The sequence below is a fragment of the Hemibagrus wyckioides genome, linkage group LG08 (genome assembly GCF_019097595.1).
Source record: "Hemibagrus wyckioides isolate EC202008001 linkage group LG08, SWU_Hwy_1.0, whole genome shotgun sequence".
NCBI classification, from domain to species: domain Eukaryota; kingdom Metazoa; phylum Chordata; class Actinopteri; order Siluriformes; family Bagridae; genus Hemibagrus; species Hemibagrus wyckioides.
Window position 1 is genome coordinate 9,355,518 of NC_080717.1, and position 17,814 is coordinate 9,373,331.

General features: G+C 38.1%; 1 protein-coding gene across 4 annotated transcripts in view; it reads right to left on the bottom strand.

Annotated features, from left to right (window-relative positions):
* Positions 1 to 17,814, bottom strand: part of neurl1b (neuralized E3 ubiquitin protein ligase 1B) — a 29,818-nt gene extending 12,004 nt beyond the window's left edge. For 2 of the 4 annotated variants that reach the window (XM_058397122.1, XM_058397121.1), the window contains exon 1: positions 17,592 to 17,814. In XM_058397122.1, coding sequence (XP_058253105.1) covers positions 17,592 to 17,685 — 94 coding nt within the window. In that variant the 5' untranslated portion in view covers positions 17,686 to 17,814. Of the gene's footprint in view, positions 1 to 1,148; positions 1,469 to 17,591 lie in introns of those variants that run through there. The other 2 variants (XM_058397124.1, XM_058397123.1) reach the window with 2 other exon arrangements.

Genomic DNA, 17,814 nt, shown 5'->3' on the forward strand with positions numbered 1-17,814 from the left:
ATGAATAAACGATGGAGATCAACTGCCAGAAAAAGCCTATGAAGTAAACTGAATAGCTGCACAATAGTCTGTCACGTGTTTTGTTGTGCATTTAGAAAATCGCATGTAATTAAAAGTGGACATCATGTCAGTTCTTATGTCTATAGAAATAGAAACTAATCCATTTCTCTGAAAACCCCCTTCACTATAGCGGGTGACCCACACAAATTAAATTTTACAAAACAGAGCCAGGTTATTTCTAATAAACACCAAGACTTCATATTATTTGTTTTTTTAATCAGCAATGATGAAGCTCTACCTTTCACCAGCTGCTTGACTTTTTATACAAGCAGACAATTCTTACTTACAGAACTTACTAGGTCCCTTATAGTGAACACAATTGTCTTATACCATTTTTTCAGGTGTTTATCTTAACACAGCTGCCACTACAGCAAGTTAATCATTCGAAACACTTTAAAACTCATAAATCCATTATTTTACATAAACACTGTATTTGTGGCTTAAAAAAAGGGAGCACCTGAACCAAGCTCTTCCACTGCTCAATCAACACCTATATGACAGCACAGGCGTCTACAACATGACACGCCTCTGTTAAGTTGTCTTTATTTGTCACATATACATTACTGCACAGTGAAATTCTTTCTTCGCATATCCCATCCTTGGGGGTTGGGGTCAGAGCACAGGGTCAGGCACGATGCAGTGCCCCTAGAACAGGGTGCGTTCCTTGCTCAAGGGCCCAACGGTGGCAGCTTGGCAGTGCTGGGGCTTGAACCCCAATATTCCAGTCAATGACCCAGAGCCTTAACCACTTGAGCTACCACTCATATAAACACTGCAGGACTGAGCATTGGTTCAATACTCAGCACGTTAAATAAATACATCAAGCCCTTTATTAGTACTGAGCCATGTTCATAAACCATCTCCGTCAGCTCTCATCCTGCTCTTCCCACGCAGTTACCTCTCTCTTTCTCACACACACGCACACGCACACACACACACACACAGAGAGAGAGAGAGAGAGAGAGAGAGTTCACAACGCAAAAGCACAAGCGTGGAAATTAGGGCGCGCTCCTGCAGGCACGCGCTCGCGTTTTCACATTTCTATAATGCATGGTTCAGCGTTACGCTCGAGCGTGTCCGTCTCTTACCTGTAAGCGGTTTGGGTGAGCTATTCCCCATTACTACGAGCGATCGATTTCCTCTTGTGACAAGTGGATCCTGACTCTTTCCTGTGCTTCCATCTATGAGCGAAGGTCAAAAGCAGATCAGCGCACCGTTAACGCTAAGAGCGTGTTCACGAGGCTGAGGAGCGCCGCGACTTTCCTCCTCATCTTCCTGTGCCAGTGTGTAGAAAGCAGCTCTTCTCTCCGTTCACCCTTATTGGCGCACTGCCGCCTCCTCCCCCGCACCTTCCCTTCAAATCTTTTTCACAACTTTAAAGCAATACGCACTGCACAGACCCGCACGGAGGAAGCGCTGTGAGGCTGATCATGATCGTCATCTCTACATTCTATCAGAAATGTCTAATAGAAAAGACAAGACTCACATTCACATATAATCAACTATACAGTCAGAATGCACGGTACAAAAAAAAAATGTGATGTCAATCTGTAGGGAGGAGGCACTTGACTCTATACAAAAAATGAGCGTAAACAAACAACTAAAGATATTTAGATATTGTGCAAGAAATGTGAAATGAATTATACAGATCAGGCATAACATTCTGACCACCTGCCTAATATTGTCTTGGTCCCCTTTTTGCTGCCAAAACAGCCATTATGGACTGCGTATTCTGACACCTTTCTATCAGAACCGGTATTAACTTCTTCAGCAATTTGAGCAACAGTAGCTCGTCTGTTGGATCAGATGACACGGGCCAGCCTTCACTCTCCACGTGCGTCAATGAGCCCATGACCCTGTCGCCAGGTCACCGCTGTTCCTTCCTTGGACCACTTTTGATAGATACTGACCACTGCAGACCGGGAACACCCCACAAGACCTGCAGTTTTGGAGATGCTCTGATCCAATCGTCTAGCCATCACAATTTGGCCCTTGTCAAACTCACTCAAATCCTTACGCTTGTCCATTTTTCCTGCTTCTAACACATCAACTTTGAGGACAAAATGTTTACTTGCTGCCTAATATATCCCACCCACTAACAGGTGCCATGATGAGGAGATAATCAGTGTTATTCACTTCACTTCTCACTGCTCATAATGTTATGATCGGTGTAGTATTATTACTATTACTACTACGTACTACTACTACTACTACTACTACTACTACTAATAATAATAATAATAATAGCAACAGCAGTGGCACAGGTTCAGCTACTACTGCTAATATTACAAATTACAGAAATGAAGGAAGCCTTGCTCCACTACAGCATTATTATCCCAAATGTAACCTGAATTGGTCGTTAAATCCTTTGCTGTGACATCTAGATTATCGTGGGAATACTGGCTGCAAGGTGAGGGAATTCACATCGGATGGGACACTAGTTCATAGCAGACCAACATGCACACACACACACACTTTCATTAACACCTAACTCACCCAATCCAACTGCCTACATGTTTTTGGACATTGGAAGGAAACCAGAGAACCTGGAGGAACCCTGATCAAAGGTCGAAAATTTTAAATCGCTCACAGACAGTAATCTAAGCTCAGGATCAAAACAGGGACCTTGTATCTGACACAGCAGTGCTGCTCACTGGGTCCACATCTGGTTTAGTCGAACATAAAAATCATTAAATTATTATATTCTGAACAAATTCAAACCAGTAGCCAATACATTAATGACGATTCATGTTACAGCAAGGAACGAATCAAGAAGCAAATGTAACCTTAATTATGTGTCCTGTACATAATTAGCTAGTGGCACCCGCACCCCCACCCTCCCCCACAGCATCCATGTCTAAATCATTGATGTTCTCTCATCATTTGGTTCTCTGGTAAATGTTTTTTCCGCTTGACAATGATTGATGCCTGAGATGCTCAGAAAATTTGGAATCAGCGCTCCGATTTAGTTATAATGAACCGTCAGGCTGTTACACATGTCCATGTCACAGCTATTTGCATCCTTTTCTGTCACATTCACTATAACCAGCATGGTTTTGCTTTTTGCTCCTTGCCCTGAAATTGCTAACAGCAGTGCCTTTTAATAGTTGGATTTTTGGAATGGAGACAAACCCCTACTAAGATCTACAGACCAGCAGTCTTTCAAGCAGAGAGCTCTAAAACACAATAGCTAACAATAACTTAAAGGGCAAATAATGGCTGAGAAAAGTTACGTTTGAAGTTTTATGCTCTCCAAAAGCTTGTTAAGAATGGTGGACATTTTTGGGAATTACACAAGCCCTTTATGAGGAAATTCCCTGCTCCCCACCCCAGCCCCCAGCCCATCCTTCCTTGACGGCTGGGATCTTTTGCAAGCTGTTTCCTGTCTTCTGAGCTGAAACCATCTCTGAGGAGCTCTGTCCAAATGGGCCAGGCCCATCATTGCCGGCCACAGGCCAACGTCTGTCCAAACTGTCTGCAGGGAGTCTACGCTAACAATAAATCCAGCATGTCACCTAGCATGCATGCATAGATGGCTACAAGAACATTGCCCTTTTCATATTCAAACAAATGGAATAACGTCTGATGGCTTTGAACACGTTCCACACCAGTTGATCTAACCAGGGAGAAATATGACCTGTCTCTACAAGGGGCAAACCAAAGCAGTCTCCATGGATGTGAAAAAATTGGGGGGGAAAGCAAAGAAATGTTTAATTTCCAATAACTCTTCCAAATTCTATCCTAGGGATAAGTGTTGTCAAGCACTGCATGCAAATAGGTGGAAACCATTCTCTTTAGGATTCCACTGTATATATTGGCAGAACACATTGTTATAAATTAGACAAACTTTCCATTAGCAAACATTTGAATTTCGGTGCTTTCTGTAAATATGGCTCACATCAGCTGCTCCTAAATTGATGAAGTTGGCCTATTGAAATGATGACCTAGACAAATGGACCGACAACTACGTTCCTATCGCTTTCACAAAAAACTCTTCAGATTTTGCCTGAACAAATCAATCTTTTGACAGGCCAGGTAAAAAGCTTTTCGTAACGAAACAAACAAAGAAAAAAAAGAAGCTTTCTTTAGGCATTATTTAAGGTGACTTATTTTCCGAAACGGAATTCACTTGTAACCCTTAGGTGAACTGAAATTCTTTAACATCCTTGTCATGGTTTGAAAAGAAAGGGCGGCAGTGGCCATAGGGATTACACAGGAAGTACACGTAAGGCAGCAATTGTGACCACAGTTCTGGCCATGCTGTAAACAATATATCACAAGCACCACAGCTGGTTGTTTGCGGTTCAATGCTGTACCACCAGCGTAACAGGATATATTATGCTGATAAGCTGCCTTTAAAGATCTATGACTGAAGCAAGAGGTTTTGTTGTCCTGACTGTGAGCACAACAGTGCATCCAAGTCTACTCATTAGACACACAGTAAAATCACTGGCGATAAATTAACTTCTACAGAGTTGAATGGTCTCCCACAGAGTTTCATTTGATGGTTTCCACGGGCATTAGTTCAACACTACACATACCCAAACACCATGCAATAATGCCGAGAAAATGGTTTCCATTATCTTTGAATAGTACCATATTCCAAGCTTGATAGAGGCCTGAATTTTAAGCATCTTCCCCAAATTCATTAGTATCTGCTCTCCTCTGAGAACAGTTACTTGATTCACTGTAAACATGTTTCCAAGTCTCTGATAGACAGGGGTCAAAATCCTTATTAATGTGATTCACACGATTTTGCATGAAACACAAATGCTTTTTGTTAGAAAGGATTAACTCTCCAACGGAAAAACAAAAAGAAAATCATTGCTAATGAAGCACTATGCATCGCTGAGGGATGAAGCTGTCAGAGTGTGCTAGAAAGCTTGCCCTATCATATCGTCCTTGGACTGCAAAGTGTTAGATTTGCAGTCTTCTGATTTCTGCTTGGTTTCCAAGGCACTGCTGAAATGCTAAGCAGATGGCCGATTGGGAGGATTGCATGTGGTTGTCTGAGTGGTGGGGAACTTTTGTCCAAAACCCCAACTAGCAGATCTAATGGCAAAGTGAGTCATAAGCACCCTCTGAGAGGACCGTTTTCATTAGACACATGTGCAAAAACCTCAAGTAGAATTTATTTTCTAAATCAAATTAGCAAAAGAAATCCATGCAACATGACTTCATTCTGACTTGCTATTTGATCCCAATATTTTATAAGAAGGACTTATAGGACTTGTTTACTGACTGAGCAAAAGCAAGGCCATGTGATATAATTTCTATTAGTCGATACAAAAACTTTAGAGTCAATTGAAACATCAATAAATAAATAAAAATGCTGAATATAAAATTCAACAACAGCATATCTGTCTAATATTTTTTAAAAATACATAAACGAGTCATGTCCTTGTCCCTTTTTTAAAAGATCAGAGTTCTAAGTGAAAGCTAATAGCTCATCCATAAGCAATTCCCATCATAACCAAGACATTGCTTTTCTTCTCACAGGAGTGATGGTAACATGTATTACAAAAACTTATGTCTTGTGTTTATGTGTATGATATATGCTGCAATCCGGTCATAAAATACATCACCGATTCAGATTGGAAAAATATTTCAAATCTGAGCTAATACTGATTTAGCGTTTAAAGCCGTCACCAGCACTGAATCAACGGCAGCATATAAAAATGATTACAGTCTGCTCTGAAGAAAACCAATGCATGCGATTTCTTAGAGGTTGTGCTATAAACAAAAAATTAGATTAGATTAGATTAGATTAGAAAAATTAATTCCATTTTTTAATTCCAAAAAAATAATAATAATAATTGTTATGAACTCACACGGAAGCAAGCAATAACATAGAAACGTACATCATTGCCTATGTTGCCTACATTTGGTGATCTGCTTACATGAATCAACATAAGATGACATGCTTGGCTCGTTGGAGGAAAATCTTGGCTTGTAACATTAAAATAACTGAAAACAGCCAATAACACTACATGAAGCCTGACATAGTAAAAGAAGAAATATGGGGAACACTTCGCACTGTGCGGTTACTCTTTTACCATTCCGTAGCTGATCCTGCCAACAGGTCTCAGAACAGGGGGGGTTGTGTCTTTAACAGATGTAGACCACTGGCCTCATTTCCCCCAGCTGTGCTATTGTGCTTGAATTCTCTGGCAAGACAAACGGATGCGCGGCTACCTAAGCGTAAGGAAATGCATGTGACCATGTAAAAAGAAAACAAGTATGTTCTCCTTCGTCTGAGGGGCTGCATACTGTATTATATTATGTTGCCTCAAGACACAAAAAAAACCCACTGGAGTAAGATAGAAATTGCCGTAAAAAGAAGGAGAAGATCTCAGTAGTCTAATCGGTGTCTATAAAATAGCTAAATAGTAAGCTATTACAAGTTAACATGGTTGCATAAACTAGCACACTCGGTTCAACTGATAGTACAGGAATGCTAATGAGTCACTCAAATGTTAACCCCAGAGTATAAAAACTGCATGAATTCTAGAAATTGAGAAACCAGGTTATGACACTAAAACGGAAAGTCATCCAGCATACTAAGACAATAAGAATAAGACTGATTATCTCCTCATCACGGCACCTGTTAGTGGGTGGGATATATTAGGCAGCAAGGGAACATTTTGTCCTCAAAGTTGATGTGTTAGAAGCAGGATAAATGGACAAGCGTAAGGATTTGAGCGAGTTTGACATGGGTCAAATTGTAATGGCTAGACCACTGGATCAGAGCATCTCCAAAACTGCAGCTCTTGTGGGGTGTTCCCGGGCTGCAGTGGTCAGTATCTATCAAAAGTGGTCCAAGGAAGGAACAGTGGTGAACCGGCGACAGGGTCATGGGTGACCAAGGCTCATTGATGTATGTGGAGAGCGAAGGCTGGTCCGTGTGATCCATCCAAGAGACAAGCTACTGCTGCTGAAATTGCTGAAGAAGTTAATGCTGGTTCTGATAGAAAGGTGTCAGAATACACAGTGCAGGACGGGTCAGGGCTGTTTTGGCAGCAAAAGGGGGACCAACACGAAATTAGTTAGGTGGTTATAATGTTATGCCTGATCAGTGTATAGTATAAGTATTGTTTTTGTTTGGCCACCTTAAGTCTAATAGAACTTACCCATCTGGATTATTATTATTATTATTGCGGTTGTTGTTGTTGTTGTTTAGTAATAATAATAGTATTATTATTGTCTTTTTATATAAAAAAAACCCCACAAAACTAAATGGTCTCTCAAGATGGATCTGTTGCCCAGAATGGCTGTGAAGACTGTTATATAAGTACCTAAAAATGCCATGAGCTGCTAAAACCATGTCACTAATAAAACAAGAATTAGGGGGAAAAAAAGCTGTTAGAGTTGGATTATAAAATAGAAAACTTTTTTCTTTTTTTTTAAATAAATTTACTCACATAAAAACAGACATAAATATATGACGAGTACAAAGATGTGCAGTTACACCATAATTAATCTAAAGTACATGGCTGTGATGAGATGGTCCAGTGAAAAATATCAACTTATGAATCTTTAAAAGGAAAACACAAGGCCACATGACATCATTACATTTTACAGCGTAGGGCAGGAACCCTGCTTATAAACCACTTAGAGCAACGTGATCCCAGCATCACTGTTCAACTCTTAAAATGAGAATGTTAAAGGGTTCCAAGGAGATGTGGTATGGGGTGATAATCCCAAAAGTGTTATGTCAGCGGTTAAGAGCAGGTCTGCTGGATTTCTTGTGGCTAACCATTTTTGCTACCATTCTCCTTCACTTCTTCATAATTCCTCTTTAGGGAACAGTCTTTTCCCTAATCAGTGCATTATTAAGCTATGCTGTATCTGTATAGTAATAGCAGTTAATGACCAGGTCATGTGTAAAGACAGGGTAGAGAGGGGAGGTGAGTTAATAACAACTGGAAAACTCTACACCCATAAAATTGTGCTATCCTTATGCTGTAAATATACTTATACAGCAAATTCTCAGATCTGATTGGTCGGGATTTTCTACAGTAGAGTGGCTATTCCATTAAAGAGCTTATTTAAATTCTATTGTTTCAATAGTAAGAGCTAATTCACAGGGTCAGGTGTCTCGCATAATCTAAAACTGACAAAAGGATCATTTACTTTGTCTTATTAATTGAAGAGGGACAAAAAAAGAAAAGAGAGGAAGTGATAGAGCTGTTAATAGCATTTTGATAACATACGAAATACTTTGTGGACAGTCCATAACAATAAATTTAACAATGAACACAATGTGTTGCTTTTTATTTTATTTTTAAAATGTAAACACTGGCAAAATGCTATCATATAATTGGAATAAAACACGTGATGTTATTTTTGAAAAGTACACATCATCTTTTATTTCTTTAATTAAACACATATATGACCTCCTTAACTCTTGTGTTCAAACATCACCACAGGAGTGATCTGGCGTATAAACAAAAACAAAAAAAAAAACAAGATGGCAACGTTATTTACTTTGCTTAAACTTAATTTTTAGCATACTGAGCCCAAACGCAACCCAGCAGGAGATCTCCATAAGTGAATCCCAGTTTAAAGAGATTTGGCTGTAGTAATAAACAGGAGCAGGAGCTTTTCTGGCCAAATCTGTAAAAATTAACAACTGACAGAAACATACAGGCTTATCAAGCCAAATTAAACATTTATACACAAGCTGATATTAAGAGTAGGCACTATCAGTAGAGTCTGCGCAATCCTTGAAGAAACATTGTGTTGATCATCCCTTTAACGTTTCTCACATAAAATAAAATGAGAAGAAATTACAATTACATTTAGACTTTGTGGCTATTATGTACAAACATATAGCAGTGGGTAGAATCAGGGTAATAGACTTTAAAGGCATTAGTGAATGCGCTTGACATGCAGTGTGGAGTTTCTTCTGCTGTAAATCCTACCTCCCATGAGCAATCACAAAATAGCATCAGTCACAAAGTCCCGAGGTCAAAGGGCGGAGAGATTACAGAATAGCTGCTGCTATTTCTAACTACTACTGCTATTATTATTTACCAATTCTGAACAACGCACATGATCTGCAGCACTTTTATAGAGATCGGCGTGTTTTCGCTGAATGAAAGGACGTTTTGCGGTGCTGTGTGTTTCTGATGAATACAAGCACTTTCCTTCTAGCAAGGTTGATGTGATTACATAATGGAATGACTGATGAAAGTTGTCAGTAGCCTAAAAGGGCCGCCAATGTGAATAATATGAGCAGTAAACTACAATACGAGGACACATATGTCTCTTTTACTGTGCACTAAGCAGGGATGCACTGATCCCATTTTCCATTTGATCTTTGACACACTTTCAATATGATATCAATTTCAGAGCTTGAAGTATTGGCTGATGTATAATAACCAATGCTATTTAAAACCTCTCTCTCACACACACACAAACAACATACATCAGCCCATCAGTACAAACAAGGTGCCAAAGCTGATGCAAAACCAATCCAGCTTTTCAGCTTTTCAGTCAGCCCTCATGCAAAGTACTCCTCAGTGTAGGATATGTATTTAGACAACAATAACACATTTCAAATTTTTATGACTAGTGGAAAAGTCACAAGCAATGGTTATTGCAGATTTGTTCTGCAACGCCAAATCCATAATCTGTTTAATGAAGTTACTGTCCGTAGGACTGGCAGCTGTACAACCTGGAGGTCAGTGAGACTTGACCTCTTAAGGTCAAAGGACACTCTGTTGTAAGACCCAACACAAACAACAAGTGGCAGCCAACAACTTAATACGACACAGATCCTAGCGCTCACATTAATAAATTGCTGACTATCATAGAATTTTAAAAAAAATAAAACACTGTAAAACTGCATGAGGTTCCAAATGTGTGAATGGTGACTGGGTACTCTGAGGGAACGTAACACAAAAATATCAAGAAATGTTATACTGTTGTTTCAGGGACCTCCGTTTCTGCAAACCAGTGGAATGTAGCCATGTGTTCTAAACAGGGCTTACACATTGTAAGATTTAATGAGAGCCATATGAATTTGAGATTAATGAGAGGTGAATTCAATCTTTCGGTAATCCAGTCAGAGGCCAGGCAACCCCGCTTGCCATGTCTGCAACATCTCATCATGCTGTAGGCTGTTTCAAAAAGTGAGTCAGCCTTTATTGCTTAAGAACTCTATGCCCTGTATGGAAGAAAACAAGGCAACTCTGCACAGTCACACAACAGTGAGCAGTTTTTTGGGTTCTATGAACCATACATATTTGGTCATTTGGAAGATAATTTCATCTAAAGTGACTTAACAAAGAAGCATGCATCTAGCTCAGCAACTGGGATTCGATTCCACAATATTTAAATACTGGTTAATGACCAGTTCACTGCTGCCTGCTACACTGATGTTATCTAATTGCAGGAATATTAGCATCCTTCATGAAATCTAATAAATAGAATATAAAAATAATAAATATATACAGTACATGTTATTTTGTTCTTAGGCAGATAAGTACACTATATAGTTTGATTTTCACACAATACTTTCTTCTTATATAGAATGAGTTTTTTGGACGGTTTTGGAAAATTAGTGACATTAAAATAAAATAGTTGGTGAAGCCTCACGTGATCAGAATGAGAGCACTGAGCAAGTCTCACAAGGCTGATGCCTTTCAAGAGAAATTTTGGGTCGCTCTTCTATCTAGAACATTTCGGTCTCCTTTATATTCTAATCTGATGATTATGAGTCACACTGATAATTAGTAATGAGAATTTTTTTTAGAAGAGAGTTTCTCCAAGTACCTGGTGACATGTCATTGTTTGTAATGCTTTTATTTTTATTTTATTCGTTTGAAAGGGTGGCAATAATTTTGAAGTTGACTGTATGGGTCATCACTGGCTTGAAGGTCAGATTGTAAAAGTCTGTGTTTTGATTATAGTATCCACTATACTGATGTTACTTGTCACACACACACACACACACACACACACACACACACACATATGCCCAGCTGCTCTGTACTCTGTCATGTGCTATTTTAAATCCAGCTTCAAACTAGCCCAGCGAGCCTTGTGGCATCTCCTCTGCACAAGGTTAGCAACACCCAGTGAGCAGTTGCCAAAGCAAATGGGCCCCCTGGAGAGACAGGCTATAAGGCTCTTAGAGGGGTCGAGACATTATGGGCTGCTTTTGCCCTTCTGTTCTGGACACTGATTATTTACCAGCCCAGGGTCCAGTTCACATGCTGATAATCCCACGAGTGACTTCGCTACTTTGAATTAATTCATTTGTAATGTAATCTAGGACAGTGTGTATGTAAATCATGAACTAGAACTAACATTAAAACATTGCCCCCAAAACACCATATGCTCAAGTATGTCAGATAAAATATTTATGACTAGAGGACTCCACATGACAGTCTATAAAGAATCATGCTAAGTTCAGCCCATGCCCTTTCCCCAGAAAAGCTTTTATCCAGTATCTTCTGCTATAAACAGCATCTTCTCAGCTTGTTTCAGACATCCGAAACATGTTCTACTTTTTATTTTGCTTTACCTATAACTCAAGAAATCTGGACACTCATTATATCCCAGTGTAAACGTCTCTCAAACTGTATGGAAAAAGAACCGCATAAAAGCACACCTGTGAATCTGTATTTTGTGACACATAGATCTATTTCCGAATGACTTGATCTGATTGTGTTTCACACAGGCTTTACCCTTTTTTTCAACTCATGAACTCATGGATGCGAGAGGGGTCTCTCATCCTACCTGCGAGCGAGAAACAAAATCAGAGGCTGATGAGAGAAAATGACCTAATAGCATGCTGTTAATCAGAGTCCAGACCTTTCCATTCAACTAGGGTCCATTTCTCCATATGTTACAGCCTTCAGGAAAGTGGGAACAGTTCTCTGGACGATACACAAAGTTTAAAAGTGTATAGCTAATGAATCAAGGTTATTTCAGGCCCTTGTTGTAGAACAGATGGCTTTAGGGAGTGAGGATTTCGAAATTGTATTGCATGCATTGCTGATGAAGATGCACAGTTTATATTGTAGTATTTTCTGCCGATGTGAGTGGTTATCTGCTGTTGTTGTCTCCAGGACATGTTCTTGGTTTATACCCTTTCTTGTTTTTCTATTTCCTTTTGAACCTTGCCCTGGACTGTTTTCATTCAGCTTACACTTTGTTAAAGACAAAAATAGTGACCCTGGATTCACTTCTTTGCAGTCAACTTTTTTTTACATAGCCTTTTTTTATTTTTAAGGAGCTTAGTTTAAAAATTGGGTTCAAACCAGAGATAGGTGTTAAATTTCACAAAACATCACAAATTATAACCTGATCCTGTTCGATGAGGTGCAAATAATTTCCTCTGCTACCCATACCATTTGAGGGGAACTGTTTTGCAGACTGGGTTCATACAGTTTTGGGCTACTATATTATAATATTCTAATAATTATATAGATATACTATAATATTATAAGTATAATATAATAATAACTACTATAATATTATTTTTTTAAACATGACATGCTGGCATTCTAACTTAGAATCACTGACTCTCAATCTTCTTAATTGCTATTAATGTGATGAAACTGGCCATAATATCATTTCTTAATCTTTTTCAGGTTATTGACTTCTGAACCAAAACATATAAATCAAATACAGACGGCCAGTTCATACAAAGGCATTCCAAAAATAACAAATCCTAGTGTAATGAGCACAATTCTGCCAAGGATGTTAGAAGAAACACAATACCTATTGTGTGAACCCACAGAATTAGGGAAAGTGTGTTGTGTTGTTTTCTAGGGTGAATCCTGCACACCTTGCACACTGGCAGATGCAATCAGAAGCAAGGTCCAGCGAGCCAGTGGAAACCCCAAGGCAGCTCACTTATTTTCTTTTGATTAAATCTGATTATTTTGGCTCTCTCTCCTCCCAAGCTCCACTCCAACACAAACAGCATTGTGAAGGCGCCTTTTTCAGATTATGTCAAAAGAAGTCAGAGGAAGGCTCAGGCATTTTTAGACAAAGCTAAAAGGAGATTTTGGAAGGGTGTTTTGTTTTTTTTCCTATTTTAGATTGAACTTTGGTTAATAGTCATGCTAAATGCATCAAAATTTAACAAGTGAGCTTCCTGTAAGCTGTGTTAGTCTACTAAAACACCTTCTACCCCAATAACAGGCCTGACAGGCAGTTGGCAGTTTCAACCACTGTCATTGTATTGTTTATTTTTTCCCTGAAAAATCAACTCGTAATGAATGTCGATGAGCTACCTGCTCTGGTCCAGATTGATTTAATGGGACAGATTGGCCATTTTGCTTTGCACTGCAAGCCCCCAAGTATCTTCTGGCTTTTGTCCATCTGTGCCATTCTTTCCTCCTGCTTTCTGCCCCTTGTAGTGTGTAGAGACACTTCCCGTGGCCCCTCACTTCTGAAGAGGGCACTGATACGGCACGAGTGCTGGCTGAGGAGGCTATTTTGAGAGCTGTAAATATGGCAGCTTCCTCCCTGATAGTGGAACTAATAACCCTGAGGATCCTTTTACATTATTAACAACTGGCAGTGAGCTCAATAGGCAGGCATATGCTCCTTGCTCAGCGTCGACTTCAGCTGGACATGTGTCTGATGTAGTTTATATTGAGATTAATGAGAGCTGAATTCAGTTCATGGTGCATGTTTTCTACGGCCTGTGTAGTCTCTGAGTAACACACATGCTGAAAAACAAACCACAGAGAAATGAAAACGGAAACTCTTTCGAACATGAAAAAAGGAAGTTAGGTTTGAGATAAGAGAAGCGCGCATGGCTTGTTTACTAGGGCACGTCCTTTTGGTACTTCTCTAAGCCAAAGTCACATTATTAATGTTACAATGATTCAAGACAACACTGTGTGCTACTTTCTACTGACTTACTGTACTGTGTCTTGTCTTAAGCACACACCATATACTATAGGAAATACTCATCACTGTTTTGAGACGCAAAATTCAACATGTCTCAAAATAAATTCTTGATCTGCTTGGCTAGTATTCAACGACTGTTACAGATGTGTGCCATGTCTAGCTTGTCAAGCAGGTCTGTTAGGGAAGCAGAGCCAAATCTTTGGCGCTCCCATACAAAGGCAAACAGAGCCATACTCATGAAGAATACAGTGGATGTGTTGATGCTGTTAGAATGAACAACACCATATGGGTGTATAAAACCATACAATAACATAGTGTGCCATGTTTTAATTAAGCACACTGCAGTGATAGATTATCATTATATTATCTACACATAAGTACAAAGCTAACTACAGTGCTGATAAAGTTATTTTAACCAGTATGTACAGTATCTGCAAGCATCATTGTGATTTGATCTAATGCATTTCGGGATAACAGTAAATCAGTAAAGCTATATCCGTCAACTTGTGATAAATAATTTAGAAAGTACTTGTGGATTTTCAGTTTAAAGGTAGCTTGATTCCAGGTGGAAATTGAGAATCTGACAGCACTGGTGACCAGACATGTTTTCAGTGTTATCAGGGATACATCAGGTTCAAGTGTGTATGGGTATACTGAATAATATAGAATATATAAACGCTCAAAAATGAAATGAAAATGAACAAAATGTCATTAGGTTTATCTCAATGACTCAATAAGTTCTAACATTTTTTAAAAATTGTTTTTAAAATTCATTCTAAAAAAAAACCGCAAACATTTTATTAGGTAACTAAACATGAATTCAAGCATTTGCAATATTTGGGACCTGAATCTAACACATTTTATCAACAAATCAGTATTTAAGAACATTACTTTATTTTTTTCGGACCATAGTAAACTATTAAGCGATGACAATTTTGTGCTCCTCCATGGAATCACAGATGCCATCTGCTGGATAATAGAGACAACACAAGTTGAACCATTACATTACGCTGAATTACAAGTGCCAAATCCACTGGGGACATACAAAAAGAAGTGATAATAAGAAAACTGTGTGTACTTTCATGACGTCTAGATGAGAAAATAAAGAGAATCTTACTCGTGATCAACGTACTAAAGGTTAATGTCCATGCTACATTTAATCTTGGATGATGAAGTCTAAATAAAAGAGCGCGAGTGGTATTTCAGGGGTTAGATGTCATTGGAGTCTGTCATCACACTCTCTATTATAGTGTTCCCATACACTGAAAAGGTCCTGGGAATGGACATCTCCAGCAACTCAGAAGCCAGTGGTTCAGTGTCCTGGGAGTAATACTTCCTGTCCCACTCCAAAAATATCTGCTACAACGTACTGTCTGCGCAAACATTCCCATGAAAATGTGACTGCTTCAACTGCTTTCGTTCAGAAAAACAAGAGACTTTAAGGATATTTGAATAAGCCATCATTTCAACAGTTAGCATACTATTTAAGTGTAGACAATAACAGTATGGCATTTAATTATACCAGGTCTCACTCCACTTTTGCAAATAGCACAGCCCTTGCTTTGCTATTACAGCATTCTATGCCATTTACTACCAACTTCTCCAAAAAGTGTGATACCGATATGTTGACATATGTTGTGCCAGATACACGGCTGCGTGATATACAGTGGGATTAGATATACAGCCTATTACAATGCAAGGACTTCAAACAGGACTACATTAAGTGAAATTGTAGTACAGACCTGCAGTTTCGGTCGAATGCCAAGCTCAACCCAATACAATCATTACACAGACTAGGAGGGGCATCAGGATGACTAGATGTCATGTAAACAAAGCAGTTTCATAACACACTTTCTAGATTAAGCGTATGCTCTTGCATGCAGTGCTTTGGGAATTTGGCAAGACTAAAGTATATGTCCTAACAGTTTTTTTTGTGTATGACAGTTGCCAAGGCTACCATTATACTAACACACTTATATGGAAAGATATTTACATATCACATCTACAATATAATTGTTTCTATTGTTACTATAATAATGTGTGTGTGTGTGTGTTGATAATATAAGCAACTCACCTCAACTGAAAATATTATCAACACACACACACACACATTATTATAGTAACAATAGAAACAATTATATTGTAGATGTGATATATATATATTTATTTACTTTTTTTTTGTTATATGCTCTAAATAACAAAAGTTATATTTTGAATTTAGGAGAAATGTTGTCAGCAGTTCATAAAAAATGAAACAAAACTGTTCATTTCACCAATACATGCACCTGTAAGAAAAAACATATATATATATATATATATATATATATATATATATATATATATATATGTGTGTGTGTGTGTGTGTGTGTGTGTGTGTGTGTGTGTGTATAAATGTTATAAATAACATTAAGAAATCAGTATTTGGTGGAATAACCCCGATTTTTGCCACCAGTTTTTTCACATTGCTGTTGGGTAACTTTATACTTTATACAAACAGCTCAGCTTTGCTTGATGGTTTGTGACCATCCATCTTCCTCTTGATGACATTCCAGAGGTTTTCAATAGGGTTCAAATCTGGAGATTGGGCAGTGGTGTGTGTGTGTGTCTGTGTGTGTGTGTGTGTGTGCATAGATAGATAGATAGATAGATAGATAGATAGATAGATAGATAGATAGATAGATAGATAGATAGATAGATAGATAGATAGATAGATAGATAGATAGATAGATAGATAGATAGATAGATAGATAGATAGATAGACATAGTTATTTCTGTGTGTGTATGTGTGTGTATAGTGTAGTGTATGTTGCATATTTTATATATATGTGTATGTATGTATGTATGTATGTATGTATAGATGTGTGTGTGTGTGTGTGCATAGATAGATAGATAGATAGATAGATAGATAGATAGATAGATAGATAGATAGATAGATAGATAGATAGATAGATAGATAGACACAGTTATTTCTGTGTGTGTATGTGTGTGTATAGTGTAGTGTATGTTGCATATTTTATATATATGTGTATGTATGTATGTATGTATAGAAAGATAGAAAGATAGATAGATAGATAGATAGATAGATAGATAGATAGATAGATAGATAGATAGATAGATAGATAGATAGATAGACAGTTATTTCTGTGTGTGTATGTGTGTGTATAGTGTAGTGTATGTTGCATATTTTATATATATGGGTATGTATGTATGTATGTATGTATGTATGTATAGATAGATAGATAGATAGATAGATAGATAGATAGATAGATAGATAGATAGACACAGTTATTTCTGTGTGTGTATGTGTGTGTATAGTGTAGTGTATGTTGCATATTTTATATATATGTGTATGTATGTATGTATGTATAGATAGATAGATAGATAGATAGATAGATAGATAGATAGATAGATAGATAGATAGATAGATAGATAGATAGACACAGTTATTTCTGTGTGTGTGTGTGTATAGTGTAGTGTATGTTGCATATTTTATATTATATATGTGTATGTATGTATGTATGTATGTATGTATGTATGTATGTATGTATAGATAGATAGATAGATAGATAGATAGATAGATAGATAGATAGATAGACAATTTATTTCTGTTAGAGTAACAGAGTTGTATTTATGGGTGAAAAAGCAATACTAACCTTGCCGTATGGAAGTCTGCCACTCAGCTCTGTGCGCTTCATTTGAGGAGATCAGCTGCTGGTGAAACAGCGCCGATGACTCGTTGTTCCCCATTGGAAAGGTTTTTCTCACATGCAAATTGTCAGCTACAGTAAAGAGTCCTCACCCTGTTTTTTCCAGCTGTCACATTCTCGACACTCGCTGAGGGGAACATTGATATGACGAAGCGAGCGAACAGAAAAA